At 26.8% G+C, this 23,878-nt stretch overlaps 2 protein-coding genes and 1 long non-coding RNA gene across 6 annotated transcripts; all 3 read right to left on the minus strand.

The window, feature by feature from the left end:
- Positions 1-383: 383 nt before the first annotated feature.
- LOC112762432 (UPF0481 protein At3g47200) lies at positions 384-10,724 on the minus strand. Of its 3 annotated transcripts, none has more exons than XM_072223260.1 (2): positions 10,259-10,724; positions 384-1,748 (listed from the first exon to the last, which is right to left on the minus strand). In XM_072223260.1, the coding sequence occupies exon 2, from the start codon at positions 1,742-1,744 to the stop codon at positions 485-487; it is 1,260 nt and encodes a 419-aa protein (XP_072079361.1). In that variant the 5' UTR covers positions 1,745-1,748; positions 10,259-10,724; the 3' UTR covers positions 384-484. The 3 variants fall into 3 exon arrangements, 2 of the variants coding, with proteins under 2 accessions (XP_072079361.1, XP_025664052.1); XM_025808267.3 differs by lacking the exon at positions 10,259-10,724 and adding an exon at positions 5,177-5,344; XR_011875506.1 differs by lacking the exon at positions 384-1,748 and adding an exon at positions 9,118-9,913.
- Positions 10,725-10,932: 208 nt separating this feature from the next.
- LOC140181016 (uncharacterized) lies at positions 10,933-12,515 on the minus strand. The gene is made up of 2 exons (XR_011875507.1): positions 12,391-12,515; positions 10,933-11,972 (listed from the first exon to the last, which is right to left on the minus strand). It is a non-coding gene; the product is annotated as an uncharacterized lncRNA (long non-coding RNA).
- Positions 12,516-13,752: 1,237 nt separating this feature from the next.
- Positions 13,753-21,751, minus strand: LOC112762605 (UPF0481 protein At3g47200). Of its 2 annotated transcripts, none has more exons than XM_072223816.1 (2): positions 21,641-21,751; positions 13,753-15,205 (listed from the first exon to the last, which is right to left on the minus strand). In XM_072223816.1, the coding sequence occupies exon 2, from the start codon at positions 14,765-14,767 to the stop codon at positions 13,934-13,936; it is 834 nt and encodes a 277-aa protein (XP_072079917.1). In that variant the 5' UTR covers positions 14,768-15,205; positions 21,641-21,751; the 3' UTR covers positions 13,753-13,933. The 2 variants fall into 2 exon arrangements, with proteins under 2 accessions (XP_072079917.1, XP_072079916.1); XM_072223815.1 differs by lacking the exon at positions 21,641-21,751 and adding an exon at positions 15,400-15,600.
- Positions 21,752-23,878: the final 2,127 nt, after the last annotated feature.

Raw genomic sequence — 23,878 nt, forward strand, 5'->3', positions numbered from 1 at the left:
TTTAGTGTACACATACATAATATAATCTATTAAATTATAAGTTATATTAACTTTGAGATTGAGGGAATCAATTTTAACTTTAAAATTTAATTGGTGAGATAAAAATTTTCATTTATAAACTATTTAGAGACCTTATATTTAAAATATGTGAGACTTGTAAGTTGTAATATTTTAAGAAGAAAACATCATACTTTGTCCACTCATCTCCTTAGGAAGAGCTCAATTAAGAATATCAATATATATCACCTTCACGAAGTCATCCGCCCTGTGAGATTGATCTCATCTTCTCCGAGTAACGCGCATGTTTATTTGTTTCTCCAATCACTTTGGTAGTGTTTTGTTTTGCTTTCTAGCTAAATCTAATTATTATTGACAAATTAAAATGGAATGCAACAATAATAATATATATAAATTACAAACTCAAACGAGTAGTAACATATATTACAATCTTAAATTAATGAAAGAATACAAAAGTAAGAACTTATTAAACTTGGAGAATAGAACATATAGTCTGAACAAAAGTAAGAACGAGTAATACAATTCCAGCAATAGAAGTTGCTGTCTTCCATGGAGTGGTAAAATAATCACGTCTGAGAGTAAGTTTGAGAGTTGCTATTTTAGTGTGAAAAGGATGCTTGTAATAAGCTTTCAAATCATCACAAATTTTGAGATAATTAACATTGACATTTGACGCTATAAAATTTTTATCAACATCGTTAAATAGCTTAGCCAATGAAGTATCATTACCACTTATCGTACTCCAAATTATTCCAGCTTCAATGAGGACATCCGCATCCTTGTCTCTGTTGACAAGTCGAGTAAGGAAGTTAACGTAGTCAGCGATGTAGTGGTCATCAGGATAGTGACACTGCTCCAAAGCCACGATGTTCCTCAACCAAACTTCAGTGAAATCATGTACTACAATATGCGGGATTTTAAGAATACCATGTTCAAATTCCAAGTCTAGTATGCCAATGCCGTGTTTATTTACTGTGAACTTGACTCCTGCTTCAACTAACTCAGATGCACTGTGACCAATAACTAACGGTACAGGGTTCCTTGAAGGTATTCTATGAGATGGTGGCAAGTACAAGTATCTAACCAGATCAGTGAAGTGTGCTATAGTTCTACCATCCGAAGGTGGTGACACTCCTTGGTGGTTGTGAATTTTAAATATACCAAAAGCAAGCCTCATAAATGAAGGGGGTACACCAACATTAACGGGAGAAGCAAAAGCTAGATTGTATATCTTCTCAAAGACAAAAAAAGGAATCTGATTCTCAAGTAATGTCAAATCTTGCATTACCAGATTACTCATCCACGATTTTGAATGGATGACATCATCATTTATTACCCACTCATCTATGAGGAAAAGATCAATTACGAAACAACAGTCTATGAATATCACCTTCACCAATTCATCTACTGTGAGCTCGATTTTCTCCGAGTAACATGCACGAATTTGTGGTTCCAATTGTTTCACGCAACTCACCAAATCGGTCAAACTTGCCTCCGATCTTTTAATGAAATGTTGACAAAAAAACTGTTTGTGCCCTTCCATAGTTACCAGTCTGGAATTCCCGTGATGCAGAGGGCCAATTGAAACAAGCACCGGGGTGTATGCATCTTCGTTTGATTGGCGGAGTAGACTGGGAACCTTGTAGATGCAGCAACTTTCGGTTGTAAACAAAGGTTGTGCCTTCTCCAGCATTGCTTCAAGCTCTATAGCTACATCATTCTCCATATATCTATCCACATGCATGCATGATAATATAACCACCAGATTGAAAGAAAGGTAAGAACCGATAATGATTGATAAAAGCCAACCCTTTGTCTACAAGTTAATTATGGACATAATTGGCTATCTCAATCTTTAACAGTTATCATAGTTCAATTTCTATGATCAGAAGGAAAAAGAGGTATAATCGGTATTGTCAGAAAAGGTATACATTCTGTTTACAAATCTGATAAATTTTGACTAAAAATATTAATTCACATTGTTCAAAAATATTGTTGGTTACTTATACTTTTCCATAACAAATTAGTATACAAAACTTGAATACAAATACATAAAATTAAAAATTTGTGCATGCATTATACTTTATATAGGTAACCTACTTTAGCAGCCCTACTAATTATTATTAGATATTAGATTTAGGAGAAAAAGAACATGTGTTCCAATCGTACTATTGTTTAATTATACCTGGTATGTTAAAAGATACAAGGGAGCGATAGTGATATTAATGCTCAATTCAATGGGGATGATAAAAATATGATACTTTAAAATGATTGATGAAGATATTGAATTAGTCAAGGAAGGAGTGAAGGAAACTGATAAATATATAGAAATGACAGAGAAGAAAATGTGAGGCTGGTACGGAAAAAAAAATACTACCATATAGAAGTAAAGAATTTGTTCTTTAATTTAGTTTTTGTTTAATTTACTCATCAATTATTGTTTATTCAAGCTATTATTCCCTTGCATTTTGGCGGTCCAAGGATAAATTTCTGCTTGCAATGAAGATTAAGAATTATAGGGTTCCTCAACACATTAATATACCTAAAAGTGATAAAAAAATAAGAGAAGATAAAATCTAAGACTTTCCTTTATACCTAAAAGAAAGTTTTTAAATAGATGTATAAATAAAAAAAAAAGTGATAAAACATCATTCAATTCTTCTATGTAAAAAAGCACATATAACTATGTATTATTATTGAAAAAGTATAGATAAACAATGAAAATATTAAACAATGTAAACAATGGATATATCGGATGTTCAATTTACTAGGTGTGCAGATGGTTATTCTAACACTAAAATTTAGGTGAGTAATTTGGTGTGTAATGTGTGTTACTTGAATTTGGTCAATTTTAGAGCCCATTGTTCATATTGTTCAAAAAAGTCATTGATTACCTAACATAACCTATTACTATTTCTGTATACATATATCATATGGTATAAGATCAATGAGAAACATAAAAAATGAATGAAAGGAAGCAAAAGAATAGTACTAGAGATCTGAAAGCCTTCAAAAGTGATTGAAGATAGTGATTAAGTATTGAAGGAAGCTAACATGCATCTATATATACATAATTTGTAAAAGGAAAAAAGAATGCAAACAAAGAAAAGAATTGAATGTGTTCCTTATTAATGTAATATAGTTTGGTTAAGTACAGGTTCTAATTCTTTAACCTACGTTTTTTCTTTACTTTATTCCTATAACGGTTATTGTTAGTATAGGAATGTTGAATAAGGTTGAAGAGAAGAGAGAAAGAGAATGAGAGAGTAGTGAATTGAAATGAGTTCTCTGTGCATTATGCTCTGCATTCTACAAGTATATGTATCCTATGCTTGTCATGCAAGACTTACATACCATAAATCTTGATAACTACCTTTCTTAACATGGATAACTAATTAACTCCTACTGTGATAACTAACTTTCTTCACATATACTATAATATTTTTTATATTTCATAATCATCATTTCATATTTTTGCTCTAAGTTTTTTAAGGTTTTAGCTAGCATGATTTCATTTCATGGATTTCTTCTTTCTTCTTTTTTTTTCCTTTTTGATGATAACATGAAAATTTGAAAATTCTTAGCGCAAAAATTTAGTAACTCGTAGTAAATAAAGCAAATATAATGACCTTCTCTTTTTCTTGCTCTATGTATTTTTCCTATCTCTACCACCCTACGGTCCCTACCTATATGATGAGTGCATGTTTATTTATTTCTCTCTAATCACTTTGGTAGTGTATTGCTTTCTAGCTAAATCTCATTATCAATATTATTATGAAAAAGTATAAGTAAACAACTTCTAATCAATCAGTGTTAAACAACTACAATTAATAATTATTAATTTAATATTTTTAAAAAATAAAATTTGAATAATCACTAATTAATGACAATTTAAAAAAGTATTATATCTAATTAATTTAAAAAAATAAAAAATAAATAAATAAATATTTTTTATGTTTTATTTCAATTAATAATTATCATATATGTTGTATTATTTTAATTTATTATTTAAAAAAAATATATTTGATATTATTTTAAGAATAAACATATTTAAAAGAATAAAAAAATGAATTTTATTGATATTTTTTAATAAAAATAAGTTTTTAAAAATATTTTTGTATTTTGCTAATATATCCGATCTGCACATTTGCGGATGGATCCAAGTTAAAAATTATGAATATTGGATCTAATAATTTTAGTGCGGATAAAATCGAAATTTTGGCTATATCCAATTATTTTTTTTATTTTTTGTCTTGTATTTAAATCAATAATAATTAATTTTCTATTTTATTTTACTAAAAGTGTTAGTTTTCTACTATTTTTCTATTATCTCTACATGATAAAATTATAAAATTTTAATTATATTAATTTTATTATTAAGGAATAATTTGCATCGGAACTGAAACGAACTAAATAACTAACGTAAAAAGTGACCAAATTAATATACCATTAAAATAGATTAAAAAAATAACACTAATATTTTATGTAGAAAAAATTTTATATTGAATAAAATAAAAAATATAAATCAATATTTTAAAATATGTCTATATTTAACGATAATTAAATATAATATATCAAAATAAAATATTTTTCTTATACAATTTATAATATCTAATAAATACTAAAAAGTATTATCAACCTCTAGTACATATTACTTGCCACATAGATTTTTATTAATTTTAGGTATATATATTATCCTTACTATATCATAATAAAAATTTTACTCATAAATTATTATCTAGAAGCTTTGAATTGCTTTGTTATCTCTTGGATTGCATTTGTTTATAAACACGAAAATACTAAAATATAAAATTGTGTTTGACGAATGAAACATAAATAAAACCCAAATTCAAAATAAATATTATATCTAATTAATTTAAAATTTAATTTTTAAAATTAAAATTAACCTTTTTTTTTTTAACTTATTTTTTAGATTGTTAAAAAAAATGGTTGTTTTCCTATACTTCTCGTCACCCCGAATCTTACTTTTCACTAATATTAAGATGATAACTCTATGAAAGGTTAAAAAAGAACATATTGCTAAGACAGTAGATTTAACAGCACAACCATTGCTTCAATAATAAATAAATAAATAAATATTAGACATGAACAGTAGTATAGAACTTAGTAAGAAAGTAAGATGTGCAATTTTACTCACAGCAAGATGCTGCAGCCTCACACGGTGATGATCCTTCTATAATTTTGGCCACCAGAAAGTGAAAGATAGTGTGCCTGAATTTGCTTAGTGGCTATACCAAATTCTTTCTTTCAATAGGAAGTATTGGATGGAAGCTTGGCACTGAAAGTATTGGTTTATATAAGCAAATACTAAAAGCAAAAGGAAGGATCCTTTGCAATCAATGGGACGACTTGAAATCATGAGTTGACCCAAGCTATACAAAATATCGTTAATTAATACTGAGTAATGAAAGCGTATTATTTTTTGGTTACCTAACATTGTTGAATTGAATTAATATTTAGGTGAATTCTATCCCACCAATTAATGTTTTGAAGGTTACTATATATACTGTTGTGTCTCCGTTCTGGCAATTGGGCTAGGAATTAAAAGTGGGTCCCACATGTCTTGGCCATAACTAACGTCTAACGAGGTGAATAGCTGCCTGATTCGCTAACCATGTGGTCAAGTAATAACTAAAAGTGAGAGGGGCTAAATCAAGAATGAAAATATTACAGAAATTATTTTTAATATGAAAATAGAAATGGTATTTTGCTTAAATATTGATATTTGAAGTATATTACACAGTATTGTAGAATTCATTTAACACGCTTCATATATTGGTCAATATACTACTACGTGTCCAACATGCTCTCATATGTTACACTAAACCTTCACGTGTTGATCTTTTATCTACAAAATCCATCTTTCTATAGTTACACAAAATAATCCTATTTCCTAAAAAAAACACCAATATTTCTTTTGTATAAAAAAAAATCAGCATTTTTTGTAGTTTTCTTCTTCTAATACAAACGAAAAGTCGAAAACCGAAGTCAACTTGAATTATATATATATATATAGGATACTTCCCTACAAATTATTGACTCTCTAAAAATCTATAATTTAATAGAGTGGATTGAAAAAATATGTCAAAGAGAATTCTTGGTTTTAAGTTCAAACTTCAAAGTACTAACTCACAAATTACTAGAAGCTTTGAATTGCTTTGTTATCTTTTAGGTTGTATTTGTTTATAAGTATAAAAATATTAAAATATAAGAGTGTGTTTAGTAGATGAGACATAAATAGAAATATTATGTCTAAAAATATTAAATTAATATATTTTATATTTATTTTAATAAAAAAATAAAAATAATAACAAAAAATATAATTTATTTTTGTTTTTTAATTATTTTTATTAATTTTTTATAATTATATTTTTTATTCAAAATTTTTAAATAAAATATAAAATGTTAATTTTTATGTTTTATTTTTTTGTATCTTATTTTTAATATTTTATGTTATGCTGCTATCGTATTCCTTTGTGTTCTGCGTTTGTGTTGTGTATTGCAACAAGTGAGCTGACACAATGAGAACCATTAACTTTAAACTTGCTACTATACCCAATTACCCATACCTAACCTAGACAATCATTTATTATTTCATTAATAGCTAATGGACAAAATATTTTTAGTGGCAAAGAATTAATGATTGAAACATGCATATCACGTTTCATCATATATAAAATCTAACCATACTAGGAGAATATTAAATTCAAACACTAAAATTAATTGTTAATATAAAATATATATTAAAATAAATTATTGTTTAGTACAGCAAACTTTATTTTTCTTAAAAGTTTTATATTGTCTAATTTATAGAAGCTTCCTTTAATCCTTTTTCTTATTAATATAAATAAATTAATGCATGTATCCTCTTTGCTAAATGTATAGTTGAGTGGAATATAATTTTAAGTTTTATATTTATTATCGTTTAAAGTTCTTCTAAAGATTAAGAAGTTAGTTTAATATTCTTACCAAGATTTCAGCTTTTTCTTTTTTTTTTTTTTTTTTTCAAAACAAGAAAACACACACACGATTTTTTTTTTCTTGAACGGTAAACATTCCACTACTGTCACTCAAATTATTAACTCCATATTAATCAAATTCTTAAATACCAACCTCATCATCACCGTAGATCTTACTTTTCACTAATATTAAAGGATTAGGAGTTAAGTATTTATTTTAATAATAATAATAATAATAATAATAATAATAATAAATTTAAAAGAAAAAAGCACAAATAACCTTCCGTAATTAAGAATATAGAATTTAGACTTTAGAGTATTTAAAAATAAAAAAGGCCAATTGGTGTTCTCTACTTTTCTTCTCGAACACTTGTTCTAAACTTCTAATTGTACTTCTGCTACTCATGCGACCACCATTGAATCTTCTCCTCTTCCTAAACTTCAAGGCTCTAATACGCCGATACTTTCTTCTTCCAAGAAAGTATTTTTACTAACAAATAAATATAGTAGAAATTCATTACTTGTAATTAAGTTGATAATTGAAAGTTATTAAATAATTTGATAAATTTGACTAAATTATTATATCTAATAACTCTCAGTTATTAATTTCATAATTTAATTAAAATTGTCAAAATTTGGATTTTGGATTATTAATAATTATGTCAAAATTTATAATTAAATTTATTGTAAATTTATTTTCCCACTGAATTATTTTTAAACACTTATTATAAGTGGATATGAAGAAATAATAAAAAATATAACATATTATAAAAAAAAATATGAGACGCCACCAAGGAATAATGATTTATAATAATTTAACAGATGTAAAAAAAAGATGTTGATTATGTCTACCTTAGATTGTCAAACTGTTGACACTTGACAATGTTGATTATGTTCATCTCTATTATACTGGCTCTTACTTATATCATGCTATAATATCCTGTCACTTTATAAGTACTCGGTTTTTTTTTCCTTCTATTTTCAAGTGAGTATTGTTAATGTTGTAAGTGTGAGGAGTGTATGAAATTAATCTTTACGATAGTCGAACAAGTATTTTATTCTAGCTTTTTATGCACAAAACTCAAATTGTATAATTAATTTTATCTAATGTATTTATTTAATCTCAAGTCAATTATTGTTATTTAAGCTAATATTTTTATTATATATACTCGAAGCAAGATTTTATGTAAAAAAAAAAAAAAATCATTTCCCATCATCTTCGTATATGCTATAGCTGACTTTTTTATTCTAGTTAGTTATATTTAAATAATGGTAATATTTAACTATTTATAAAATAGACAATTATTAATAGTTATTTAAGAGAAGAGATTTGTCCAAAACTAAAAAAAGTGAATAATTATTCGAATAACAAGCGATTTAGAGATTAATTTAATTATTAATTAGGATACAAATCATTCAATAATATTTACCTATTTGAATCCATCGTCAAAAACAAAGCAATAGCATGTTTTCTAGCTAGTTAATTAAATCTTAATATTATTATATAAGACTATATTATTATATATATAATAAAATTAGTTTTTTTTTTTATCAAAAATAGAGAGACTCAAATTCGCGATTTCTTAGTTGAATATAGGGAGACTATACCATTTGAGTTATAATTTATTGGCGCTATTAAAATTAATTATTGGTATAAAATACATGTTGAAATATAAATACATATTAAAAATAAATTAAATTACATATATATTTATATACAAATACATTTATTACTGATTTTAGTAAGTAATTTAAGTGTACGAATAACATTTGTGTATTATATATTATTGACAAAATAAAGGCAATGCAATAATAATAGGAAAATTATAAGATACCAATATACTATCTGCCAACTTTCAACTTATTGCCAACAATAATTAATTATTATATTTTAAACACATGTATAAGGAGACATATCCAGAAAATATATATATAAAGACATTTCCATTAGACACAGTTATAAAAAAATATATTTGTATTAGACACATCTATAAAGATACTTCCATTAAACACAATTATAAACAAGAGTTGACAGAAGTTGGTAGAAATACTATTGCTAACTTAGCAGGATTGATAATAATAATATTCATTAAGAAGCTCAAAAAAAAGACTAGGATAGTGTCAGATACACAATATGTAATCTTAATTAAATTAATGAAAGAATACAAATTAGAATCTGTAATAGAGTGCTGGCAATAATATAATAACTAGCAAATCTCCAATTTAAGTAGTCTCTTTTGTGAATGCATGTGGCTATAGTAGTAGCCTTAGCACTAATTATTTAAGAATGAAGCTGGAGAATGGAACATACAGTCTGAATAACAGTAAGAAGGAGCAATACAATTCCAGCAATAGAAGTTGCTGTCTTCCATGGAGTGGTGAAATAATCGCGTCTCAGAGTTGCTATTTTAGTGCGGCAGGGATGTTCGTAAAAAGCATTCAAATCATCACAAATTTTGACACAATTGGCATTATGATTTATCAGTATAGTATTCTTATCAACATCTCTGAATAACTTAGCCACTGAAGTGTCATTACCACTTATATCACTCTGAATTATTCGAGCTTTGATGAGGACATCCGCATCCTTGTTTGTGTTGACAAGTTGAGCAAGGAAGTTAACGTAGTCAGTGATGTAGTGATGTCGAGGATAGTGACACTGCTCCAAAGCCACAATGTTCCTCAACCAAACTTCAGTCCTATCATGCACTATAACGTGTGGGATTTTAAGAATACCATGTTCAAATTCCAAGTCAAGTATGCAATGACTTGATTTATTTTTCTTTTTCAAGATTCTTAATGAATCTTCCAGCACGAAACAGATACTGTCCTTGACGTATCGCTAAATCCACCGCATATTCTGAGATCTTGGCTGCTATGGAGATGAAAATTTCAGCCATTTAAACAAAGGTAACCTGCCAAGAAAACCACATGTCAATAGCATCAAAGCAAAGAAGATTCTGTTATGAAAACCAGAAGGCAAAAAGTGGAAAAATTCTCTGAAAGCTATTTCCACCAATGATTTCCTCATCATCTTTAAAATTTATCAGATTCCATATTAATCAAATTCTTAAATACCAACTTCATCACCATAGATCTTACTTTTCCATTACTATTGAGTTGGTAACTATGTGGAATTAAAAAAAAAACAAAATAAAATGCTAAGACAGTAGAGTTCACAGCATAATCATTGCTTCAACAAAAAAAATAAACAAATATTAGACATGAAGAATATAGAGACATGTGGAATTTAAACTCACGGTAATTAAGATTCTGCAGGACTCAAAGTGTGATGATCCCTCAATAAATCTGGCCACCAGAAAGTGAAAGATTGTGTGGATGGATTTGCTTAGTGATTAAACCAAAACCATGCATACTGGGTGGAGATTAGGCATTGGAAACTGGAAAGTAAACTAATCAATCAGTACGCGCTTTTGGTTCATAAAAGTAAGATCAAAAGCAAAAGACTCTTTCAATTATTGAAGAGGAAGCATCCTTTGTAATAATCAATCGATTGACTTGACTTCATGAGTTGACCCAAATCACCAAACTTTACAAAATTTAGTAATGAACATAGCAAACGCTTGTCTCATGCAACAATACTAAAATAGATTTTATTTTATTTTCTCATCACCATTTCATTTGTAAAACTTATCTTCTCCAATTGATTTTTTCTTTTTGGAACACACATATGTGGAATGTTGAAGTCACTTCTTCAGGCTCAAATTCTTTAAAATTTTGAAGAGTTTAATTTAAAATTTCATGTTTTTTTTTTCTATGTTTTTTTTTTTTATAGATATTTTAAAAGAGAAGTATATTGTTGTACTTGTAGCAACTTGAATGAGAGCCACACAAGCCAAAGTAAACATTTTATTTTACTATCTATTTAGAATTTAGGATATAAGGTTTACTACTAATAATAGTACAGAACTCATCACCATGATATTTCTTTTATTAATTAAACTTGGAGAATAGAACTGACGCCGGGACGTCGCTTGGGCCACCAATCTTAGTGAGGTTAACAACCCCATTATGGTGAAAATAGTCAAGAACCCACATACGCATATTTATACTATTAGGGGAGGGAAAATTTTCATGACTCGAGCGGCGTGAGACTAACTCAAACTAGACTACTTTAATTAATGACACAAACATAAAGATACATACTCCTGTATCAAGAACATACTGTCTGATTAAGAATAAGAAGGAGCAATGCAATTCCAGCAATGAAAGTCGCTGTCTTCCATGGAGTGGTGAAATAATCGCGTCTCAGAGTTGCCATTTTAGTGTGCCAAGGATGCTTGTAGTAAGCATTCAAACCATGACAAATTTGGAGATAATTAGCATTATAATTTTCCATTAGAATATTTTTCCCAACATCACTGAATATCTTATTCACCGAACTGTCATTAACACTTATGGTACTCTCAATTATTCCAGCATTTATGAGGACATCCACATCCTTGTTTGAGTTGACAAGTTGAGCAAGGAAGTCAACGTAGTCAGTGAGGTAGTGATGACAAGGATAATGACACTGCTCCAAAGCTACAATATTCCTCAACCTAACTTCAGTCATATCATGCACTAAAATGTGTGGAATTTTAAGAACACCATGTTCAAATTCCAAGTCAATTATGCAGTCATAATTAGATTGATCTTCTCAGAATAACATGCACGGATCAGTGGTTCCAACTGTTGCACGCAACTCACCAAGTCGCTTAAACTTGCCTCTGATCTCTGAATGAAGTGTTGGCAGTAAACCTGTTTGTGGGATTCCATGGTTACCAGCCTGGAATTCCCGTGATGAAGAGGACCGATTGAAACAAGCCCTGGAGTGTATGCATCTTCGTTTGACCGGCGGATATGATGGGGCACCTTGTAGATGCAGCAGCTTTTGGTTGTAAACAAAGGTTGTGCCTTCTTCAGCATTGCTTCCAGCTCTTTAGCTACATGATTCTCCATATATCTATTCATCTGCAAATGATAAGGTTAGAAATGATAATACTTGATGAAAGCCATGCATGAACCTTTTATCTTTCACTTATTCAAGTTCAATTTCTATGTTCAAAAAGAAAAACTAAAAAAGAAGGTATAATCTGTATTTTCAGAGAACGTAACACGTACACACGAGGTTTTTTCTAATTTCTTGAACTGTAAACATTCCACTGTCACTCGAATTATTAACTCCGTATTAATATAATCAAATTCTTAAATACCAACCTCATCATAGTAGATCTTACTTTTCAGTTTTCACTAATATGAAAGATTAAAAAAAAAAAATATTGCTAAGAGAGTAGATTTCATAGCACAATCATTGTTGCAATAATAAATAAATATTAGACATGAAGAATATAGGGCTAAGTAAGAATGAGATATGTGGAATTTAACTCACAGTAAGATGTTGCAGCCTCAAAATGTGATGATCCCTCGATAATAATTTCTAGATACTACCAGGAAGTGAAAGATAGTGTGGCTGAAATTTGCTTAGTGCTTATACCAAAACCTTGCATAATAAAAAAGGAAAGTAAAAGTAAGATCAAAAGCAACAGGCCCTTCCAATTATTGAAGAGGAAGCATCCTATGTAATATTCAATTGGATTATGCTACGTTGTATACTAAAATAAGCCATCAAAGTTAGCCACTAATATAAAATTTATATTTAAATACAAATATATATTAAAAATAAATTAATCTACATATATATTTATACATAAATATATTAGTAACTGATGTTAGTAACTAATTTTAGTATACAAATAACATTTTTGTATTGAATAAGAATAGCTTGACTTCATGAGTTGACCCGAGTCAATAAAGGTTACAAATTTTCGTTAGAATGAATACAATATAGCAAAATCTTGTCTCATGCAACAACACTAAAATACATCTTGTTATAGTTTGAGATAAGGATTATCTTGGACTTATAACAGTTATTAGAATTTCTATTTTAGAAAATGTGAGGCTTGATTCTTTTATCTTATATTCAAATTAATACTTACAATTTTTCTTACTAAAAAATGGTAAGTATTCATTTAAATCTTTATCTTAGAGGGAGAGAGAGAAATTTATACATGGATTCTTTTTTTTTTTTTCTTTTTTTTTGGGGGGTTCTATGTATTTTATGTATCATTGTAATCTGAATGTGAGAACCAAGAACCCACCTCTCCTATTATCTATTTGGCTAAAGGATAAAATCTAGTTATAATGATTATAAAAAGTAATACGTGTAGAATATTATATTCTAAATATATATCTATCTTAGCTTCTATGTCTAACAATACCTTCTTGTGGTTCCATGCTAAGCAGTTTTCCATGCTAAGCATCTTGGTCACGTTCTGCTTTTACCATCTTCTTCTTGAAAACTGAAAAGAAGTGGTGGGACTCATCAATTTGGATGATGGTTGCAGATCGTTATTATTGAAGAAAATTGATAACTTCATATAACGAATTGAAGGAAAGAATTGAATATAGTTTAGCTAGTTACCAATTCTTAATGTAAGTTATTCTTAAATTTGTCTCCAATTTTCTTTTGCAGTAGTGAAATTATAGAATAAATTTTCTATCTCTAAAAATAAAATAATTTTGTGTGTATATTTCAATTTCCATAACCAAAAGACTTTTGTGTCTAAATTATCACCAATTAGCAGTCTTGCATGGCAGTCAACTTATTATTGCAACTTTAATTTGGACATATTAATATTCACCATTAGCAATAATACTGAAACTGGTTATATGTTGACAAAATGAAATCCAATTAGAAGAATGGAAGAAACAATATCAATTCAAAAGTTCAAAATAGTAGTCACATACAAAGAACATAACATTGAAGCAACTATACCACTATATTATTAGCAGCACTTGCAGTAATCCACACCTTCTTAGTGAATTGTGAATGTCTACATTATTTAAACACATAAACCTCAAACCTACTACCATTAAACTTGGCGAAGAGAACATACGGTTTGAATAACAGTGAGAATTAGCAGCACAATTCCACCAAAGGAAGCTGCTGTCTTCCATGGAGAGGTGAAATAATCGCGCCTCAGAGTTGCCATTAGACTGTGCCATGGATGAATACAGTAGTCATCCAAATCATTAAAAAACTTGAGATAACAAGCACTAGTCGTTGACACCACAGTATTCTTCCCAACACCACCGAATAGGTTAGCCACTTTACTTTCATAATCACCACCAAATATGCAACCGATTATTCCAGCTTTGATTAGGACACCAGCATCCTTGTTTGTTTTCATCAGGTGACCAAGGAATATAACATAATCAAGGATGTAGTGGTCATGAGGATAGTGACACTGCTCCAAAGCCACAATGTTCCTCAAGAAAATTTCAGTCGCATCATCCGCTTTAATATGTGGAATTTTAAGAGTACCATGCTCCAATTCCAAGTCTAGTATGCAGCCATGACTTGATTTATTTGTTACTTGGAACTTGACTCCTGCTTCAACTAATTCAGATGCACTGTGACCAAGAACTAACGCTTCAGGTTTTCTTAAATGACGTGTTGTATGAGATGGTGGCAAGTAGAAGTATCTGAGCAGATCAGTGAAGTGTGCTACACTGCTAGCAGCCGGTGATGACAGTCCTTGTTTGTTGTAACATGAAAACGCATGAGCAGCAAGCAATATAAATGAAGGAAATTCACCACCAGCATCTAAGAGAGGAGGAAAAGCTAGATTGTATATCTTCTCGAAAACAAACAAAGGAATCTGATTTTCAAGTAATAACAAATCATGTCCTACTCGAGAAGCCATCCACGGTTTTGAAGCGATAACATCATCCTCTGCCGTCCCCTCTTTACATCTATGGAAAAACTCGATTCAAAACAGCAGTCTATGAATATCACCTTCACCAATTCATCTACTGTGAGCTCGATCTTCTCCGAGTAACATGCACGGATTTGTGGTTCCATCTGTCTCACACAATTCACCAACTCGGACAAACTTGCCTCCGATCTTTCAATAATGAAATATTGACAATAAACCTGTTTGTGGCCTTCCATGGATATCAGCCTGGAATTCCAGTGATGAAGAGGACCAATAGAAACAACCGTTGGGGTGTATGCATCTTCGTTTAATTGCCGGATTATATGGGGCACCCTGTAGATGCAGCAGCTTTTGGTTGCAAATAAACGTTGTGCCTTCTTCAGCATTTCTTCAACCTCAATAGCTACATCATCATTCTCCATATATCTATTCACGTGCATGAGAACCATCAGAAATGTTAGAAATGATAATAATTCATGAAAGCCATGCATGAATCATTTGTCCATAAGTTATATATGGACAAATTTGGCTAGCCTTCTTACCATATTTACATAGATGTATGCCGCAGGTACATGATTAATGCTTATAATATACTATAATTAATAAATAAATAAATATACTCTAAATTGTTCCTGTCTCTGCTTCTTCTGCTGTTGTTGCTTCTTCTTCTTCTCTCTCTGCGCTGAAAACTATTTGTTATTTGTGTTGGTAATTGGCCAGCCACTCCTTGTTTCTTTTTCTTCTTTCTCTGGGCTTAAAATTATTTGTTATTTGTGTTAGTGCTTGGCCACACGCTTTGACCAACACAACATGCTAGTATCTTTTTGTGAAATGTATATTTCCTTTGACTTATAACTTTTAAAAAATTTTTTTTTTAATTTATTTTAAATTTTTTGTGTTAACTAACCCACTTTTCAAGAAAAAACAAATTATTTTTTATAAAAATATCTTTTAACAAAAAAATTTATTTTTTTATCATTAAATTTTGCTTAAGAAAATATTTTTTAATAAATTATTTTTTTATTAATTAAATTGTATTTTTATCAAACTATTTTTTTAAAAAAATTAATAATTAAATTATTTTTTTCTAAGATACTCTTCAATAATTTTTAAATTATTAAATTGTGATTTTACTAAAATTTTTGTTAACAATTATTTTTATATTTTATTATTAATTTTTTGATATCAATATATATTATTTTGAAAATAGAGAAAAAAAAAATTATTTTAACATAACGCATGTTTTGCTCTCTTCTTTTGTTTTTTGTTTTTTACATCGATATGAAACATCTGCTGTATATGTGATTGATTCTGTTTGGGTATATGTAATGGTACTTGGTTGGTTTAGCTTCAATCAAAATCAATTTGAGTCCATAAATTCGCAAACCTTATTTTTTACTGGGCATTCCTTGATGTTCTTTGCCATCTAAAATTTTGTTCGATTCGTTGATTCATATGGTTATGGATATATAAAGAGGTATATATGCATTGATTTTGCTATATAATTTAAAGGTATATAATTTGTGAGTTTGATATTAAAGAAAAACAAATTGAAAAAATATTCTATCAAAAATAAAATGATTTAAGTATTCTGGATGTACTATATAAGTTAATAAAAAAAATGAGAATGATAGATTCGATAGGCTGGTCAAAGTGGCATAGTACCTAGGTTTTATATGTAAAAAAAAAGAAAAAAACTTTTAAAATTCAGAGGTAAATTTTATGGTATTACCATCAGAATAAATATGTTAGGAAATTTTTTAAATATATCGATATATCGATATTTTAATAATTTTTAACCGTTAATTTTAATTTTATATATTATATAATTAATGGTTAAAAATTACTGCCAGTGTATTAGTAATTTAGTATATTTAAAAGCTTCTCAATATGTTATATCAAATAGAATGTTATCTTTGTACTAAGGATAATAAACATCTTTTCGAAAAATTAAATTAATTTTGGGGTTCACCAAAAATCAAACTCTTGATCTTTTGGATCTAGCGCTCTAATACTATGTTATGATACCACTCATCCCAAAAGCTTCAGCTGATAGGAAAAGATAACACTAATAATTATATCTCTAATATTCCATAAACCTCCATTGTACACATTGTATAAATATTTCATTAGCTCCTCGTACTTTCCCTTATCTTTATATATAACATCTAACTTATAGGCTGAGCGTTGCATGGATATTTGTATATAGCCATTCAACTTTTGGAAATTTTATTTGCACATATTCAGCATTATATGCATTAGATTATAAAGTTAAATATCATCAAGTGTATGTCATATACAAAGAACAAAAATTATCTTTTAGATATATTTAGACATACTTAAATATTATCACGTATTATAGTGTCTAGCCTTATTAAGTTTAAAAATATAATATGTTATTATTTTATTAAAATAAAAAATATTTTAAATATTATATATAATTAAAAATGATTAAAAAATTAATTTATATTTTAGTATCAATAAAATATAAAAATATCATTACAATTTATCTAAAAAATATTTTATATTTTATGTATGTCGTATCTCCATCCTCATGTCTTATAAAAATTTAAAATTCATATATAAGTTAGAAAATAATCTGTTTATCATATTAATTAATCTGTTTATCATATTATTTAATTTATAAAAAGTAAATTAATAATCACATTATTACTTATCAATATATCAATATTGATAATAAATAAATAAAAAATTATTAATATTTAATATTTTTATGTTATTTATCTATATATTCTTTGATATATTTATAATTTTTTTTTTATCTTTATATACTATATGTTTGTTCCACAACTTAAAATCTTTGAATTCCTAACTGCATATTGCGAAATTTATAAAAAAAATTTCTTTTTTAGTAATATAAATAATTCATGCATGTATCCCCTTTGTTAAATGTGGTTGAGTGGAATATGATTTAAGTTTTAAAAATATTATTTATATATTAAAATTAGTTATTAATATATTTATATTTTATATTTTATATTAATAATTAATTTTAATGTACATTTAATATAGTTGTTTAAGTAGTTTTGTGTTTATTATGGATTACATTCTTTTAAAGAGTAAGAAGCTATTAGTTTAATATTATTCTTGACGTAACCAATCAAAATCAGCTTTTGACTATTCTCGCTATAGTAAAATTATTAACCTATTTAAAATAGATGACTTTAAACTATTTCATCGTAACGAGAAAATTTTTTTTATATTTATATTAAATTATGAGTGGTAAATTTTTTAAAAGTAATATAAATTATGTGTTAATATATATATATATATATATATATATATATATATATATATTATTGTGGTGTTTTACAAAATATCAATAATATTTTATTTTATCATAATTAAAATAATATTTTTTATAACATATCAGTGACGTTTTGTCTTTTAAAAATTAAAGTAATATTTTTTACAAAATTTTTTTATAATTAAAAAATATTTTTTTATAAAACGTCATTGAAAGTTAAATTTAAAATAAGAATTATATCTAATTAATTCAAAATTTAATTTTTAAAATTAAAATTAATTTTTTTAACCTATTGTTTTTAGATTGTTACAAAAAAAACGTTGTTTCCCTGTGCTTCTCGTCACCCAAAATCTTACTTTTCACTAATAATATTAAGATGGTAATTAACTATAAGAAAGGTTAAAAAGAACATATTGCTAAGACAGTAGATTTAACAGCACAACCATTGCTTCAATAATAAATAAATAAATAAGTAAATATTAGACATGAACAGTAGTAGTATAGAACTTAGTAAGAAAGTGATATGTGCAATTTTACTCACAGCAAGATGCTGCAGCCTCACACTGTGATGATCCTTCTATAATTTGGGCCACCAGAAAGTGAAAGATAGTGTGCCTGAATTTGCTTAGTGTCTATACCAAATTCTTTCTTTCAATGGGAAGTATTGGATGGAAGCTTGGCACTGAAAGTATTGGTTTATATAAGCAAATACTAAAAGCAAAAGGAAGGATCCTTTGCAATCAATGGGACGACTTGAATTCATGAGTTGACCCAAGCTATACAAAATATCGTTAATTAATACTGAGTAATGAAAGCGTATTATTTTTTGGTTACCTAACATTGTTGAATTGAATTAATATTTAGGTGAATTCTATCCCACCAATTAATGTTTTGAAGGTTACTATATATACTGTTGTGTCTCCGTTCTGGCAATTGGGCTAGGAATTAAAAGTGGGTCCCACATGTCTTGGCCATAACTAACGTCTAAGGAGGTCAATAGCTGCCTGGTTCGCTAACCATGTGGTCAAGTAATAACTAAAAGTGAGAGGGGCTAAATCAAGAATGAAAATATATATATATATTTTTTTGTATTTTTCTTCTTTTAATAAAAACGAAAACCGAAGTCAAATTGAATTATATATAGGATACTTCCCTACAAATTATTGACTCTCCAGAAATCTATAATTTAATACAGGAGTGGATTGAAAAGAACATGTCAAAGTGAATTCTTGGTTCTAAAGTTCAAAGTTCGAACTCTCGTCCCCAACTGACCAGGCACATTGTCCAACGTAATTTCCCTTTGATCTTTTGAGGAAATATTGGCATTATATACCTGTTAGAATTCGAAAAATATCAAGTGACTAATATTTTTTTTTTATTTTTTTGTCTTGTATTTAAATTAATACTAATTAATCTTCTATTTTATTTTACTAAAAGTGTTAGTTTTCTACTATTTTTCTATTATCTCTACATGATAAAAGGATAAAATTTTAATTATAATAATTTTATTATTAAAAAATAATTTGCATCGGAACTGAAACGAACTAAATAACTTATGTAAAACGGTAAAAGGTTACCAAATTAATATACCATTAAAATAGATTAAAAAAAAAATAACACTAGTATTTTAACGTAATTTTTTTTTTAAATTGAATAAAATAAAAATATAAATCAATATTTTAAAATATATCTATATTTAACGATAATTACAATATAATATATCAAAATAAGATATTTTTCTTATACAATTTATAATGTCTAATAAATACTAAAAAGTATAATCAAATTCTAAGTACATATTACTCGTCATTAGAATTTTATTATTTTTTAAGTATATTATCCTTAATTATTATATCATAGTAGAAATTTCACTCACAAGTTATAGAAGCTTTGAATTGCTTTATTATTATCTTTTGGCCTGCGTTTTGGTTATAGGTAGGAACATTAAAATATAAAAGTGTGTTCAGAAGATGAGGCATATATAAATAAAAATATTGTGTCAAAAAATATTAACTTAATATATTTTGTGTTTATTTTAATAAAAAAATATAAAAAATAATAATAAAAGATATAATTTATTATTTTTTGTAATTTTTATAATTATTTTTTTATTATTTTTTTTCAAAATTTATAAATAAAATATAAAATATTAATTTTTATGTTTTATTTTTTTGTCTCTTATTTTTAATATTTTATGTTACCCTGTTATCGTATTCCTTTGTGTTCTGCGTTTGTGTTGTGTATTGCAACAAGTGAGCTCACACAATCAGAACCATCAACTTTAAACTTGCTCCTATACCCATACCTAACCTAGACAATCATTTATTATTTCATTAATAGCTAATGGACAAAATATTTTTAGTGACAAAGAATTAATGATTGAAACATGCATATCACGTTTCATCCTATATAAAATCTAACCATACTAGGAGAATATTAAATTTAAACACTAAAATTAACTGTTAATATAAAATATATATATTAAAATAAATTATTGTTTAGTGCAGCAAACTTTATTCTTCTTAAAAGTTCTATATTGCCTAATTTATAAAAGCTTCCTTTTTCTTATTAATATAAATAAATTCATGCATGTATCCTCTTTGTTAAATGTAGTTGAGTGGAATATAATTTAAGTCTTATATTTATTATCGTTTAAGTTCTTCTAAAGATTAAGAAGTTAGTTTAATATTCTTACCAAGATTTCAGCTTTTTCTTTTTTTTTTTTAAACAAGAAAACACACACACGATTTTTTTTTCTTGAACGGTAAACATTCCACTACTCTCACTCAAATTATTAACTCCATATTAATCAAATTCTTAAATACCAACCTCATCATCACCATAGATCTTACTTTTCACTAATATTAAAGGATTAGGAGTTAAGTATTTATTTTAGTAGTTAATAATAATAATAATAATAATAATAATAATAATAATAATAATAATAATAATAATAATAATAATAATAATAATAAAATTTAAAAGAAAAAAGCACAAACCTTCCGTAATTAAGAATATAGAATTTAGACTTTAGAGTATTTAAAAATAAAAAAGGCCAATTGGTGTTCTCTACTTTTTCTTCTCGAACACTTGTTCTAAACTTCTAATTGTACTTCTGCTACTCATGCGACCACCATTGAATCTTCTCCTCTTCCTAAACTTCAAGGCTCTAATACGCCGATACTTTCTTCTTCCAAGAAAGTATTTTTACTATCAAATAAATATAGTAGAAATTCATCCGTTCTAATTAAGTTGATAATTAAAAGTTATTAAATAATTTGATAGATTTGACTAAATTGTTATTTACCAATTTCATAATTCAATTAAGAATGTCAAAATTTGGATTTTGGATTATTAATTAATTATGTCAAAATTTATAATAAAATTTATTGTCTAAATAATATTCTTATTAAAAGCATCAAATTATTAATTTAAATGAAAATTTTTGTCTAAATATCATATTGAAAAATAATCGAAGAATATATTGGAGAACTATTTAAAAACAAGTCAATGTAGAACGTGGGAGGCTAACTAGCTATTAGATATTAGATATCAAATTAGAGAAAAACAAGTATTTCCATCATATTGTTTACCTGGTATGTTGAAATATACAAAGGAGTGCGCGATAATGATATATGTGCAATTCAATGTGGATGATGAAAATATGGTACTTTAAAATGATTGGTGAAGATATTGAATTAGCTAAGGAAGAGTGAAGGAAACTATGGTAAATATATAGAAATGACAAAAATGAATAAATAAATAAATAAAACGTGTGGCTGGCATGAAAAAGAGAATACTGTACTACATACCATATATAGAATTGAAGTAAAGAATTAGTTCTTTAATTTAATTTTTGTTTAGGTACCAGTTGTTTATTCAAGCTATTCCCTTGCATTTTGGTGGTCCAAGGATCGGATAAATTTGCATGAAGATTGTTGGAACTCATTTTGGGATGGAAGTAAAAACGCACTATTGTGAGAGTAAACACACAATTTCACCAAATAGTTTTACACAAAAGATAGAGAGAGAATAAATAAAGAAGTAGAGTGTATATAAGGGTTAAATTAAATAGTGTGTATATCTAACGATAATTAGTGAAGTCTTTTGCCAATGAGTAATAGTTCAAATGGCATAAGTCTCCTCATACTCAATTAAGAGGTCGCGAGTTCGAGTCTCCTATCTTTGGTTAAAAAAAAAAAAAAATTAGTGAAGTCTTTTACCCTGCACGCCATTTAACAAAATGAAATAAAATATTTAATCTCAAGTGTTAGATTAAGGCTCCAATTATTCTAAAATACTATATCCATTTAATTTATATCCATTAAAATTATTGGTCAAATTATCTTCTCAAACCGGTTACGAAATAATAATCGACTAACGTGTTAAGTGTAAATGTTACGTGACAATGATTTTTAAAGATAAAGACTAATAAATCTATTTAAAATTATTAAAAATCTCTCGTTTCTTACTAACCAAGAAACTGTTGAAGCTGAAGAACTCTGTTACTAAGTACTTATTTGAGTTTTACGACTTCAGAAAAATTCAGTTTAAAATTTGAAAGGCCGAAGAAATTAATTAAATTATTAATTTATTCCGATATGTTTAATTTGAGAAAAAATAAATGAAATTTTAGCATGATTTGGTCTCATGGAATTTTTCTTTTTTGTTATATAATGACCATTTCTCTTTTTCTTGTTTTACTCTATATATGAGTGCATGTTTATTTGTTTCTCTAATCACTTTGCTAGAGTTTTTTTTTCTTTTCTAGCTAAATATTCTTAATATTATTATATATTAGTATTTTTACCCATAATAATATTACGGGAATATAAATCTTTTAAAATTACGTCGATCCTGGTATTATAGATTATGACACAAAAAATTTATAGCATTAAACTATTTTTATAAAATGATCGTAAGCGACAAAAGTTCCCGTCGGCTAAATTCTTAAACAAAATTAAATAATAAGTTTTTTAGTTATTATTTTCAAATGAAATAGTTTAATTTTTTTACTTAATTTTAACATTTGTTGTCTAAAAGAATTTAACATGTATATTTTTATATCTGATTAGATATTAAATTTGTTGCACAAATAAAAATAATTAATTTTTATACTTGCTATTTAAAAATAATATTTTTTCTATATATATAAAAATATAATTATATATTAACATAAAAAAATTTATATTGATAGTTATAAAATTAACTCATTTTTTTAAAACAATTGAATCTTGATTTTCACTTTTAATCACAACATTAGTATTTTTTTAAAAATTATATGTAATAAATATTTAAAAGAAAAGAAGTGAAAATATATATTAAAAAGATAAGTAGTAAAAATTTAAAATTAAATAAAAAATATGTATATAATAATATTTTTTTAAAATTATATTATGTTGTTAATTTTATTTTTTGTAGAACATAAAGGTGGAGAAAAATAAAGAACGAGAGAAAACAGAGAAAAAGATAAAGAAAAAATGAAAGAGGGAGTTTGTTAATTTTAGAAGCTAAAATATTTTTTTATTTTAATTATAATGAAAATATCTGGTGACATATTTTGATTTGTCAAATTACTAATATAAAATATGAATTATAAATTATATATAGAGGGGAAAGAATAAAGATAAATAGAAAAAAAGAGAAAGGTAAATAAGAAAATATAAGAAGGATGTTTACTGATTTTAGAGAAAAATATTTTCTCTAAATTTTAATAAGAGAGTGTCATGTGACACATTTTAGTTATTAAATTAGTTAGTAATATATAAATATAATATATAATATAGCTATATTTCAATTTCAATTTTAATTTAATTTAAATAAATTAGAGA

Source organism: Arachis hypogaea, chromosome 17 (genome assembly GCF_003086295.3).
Source record: "Arachis hypogaea cultivar Tifrunner chromosome 17, arahy.Tifrunner.gnm2.J5K5, whole genome shotgun sequence".
Classification (NCBI taxonomy): domain Eukaryota; kingdom Viridiplantae; phylum Streptophyta; class Magnoliopsida; order Fabales; family Fabaceae; genus Arachis; species Arachis hypogaea.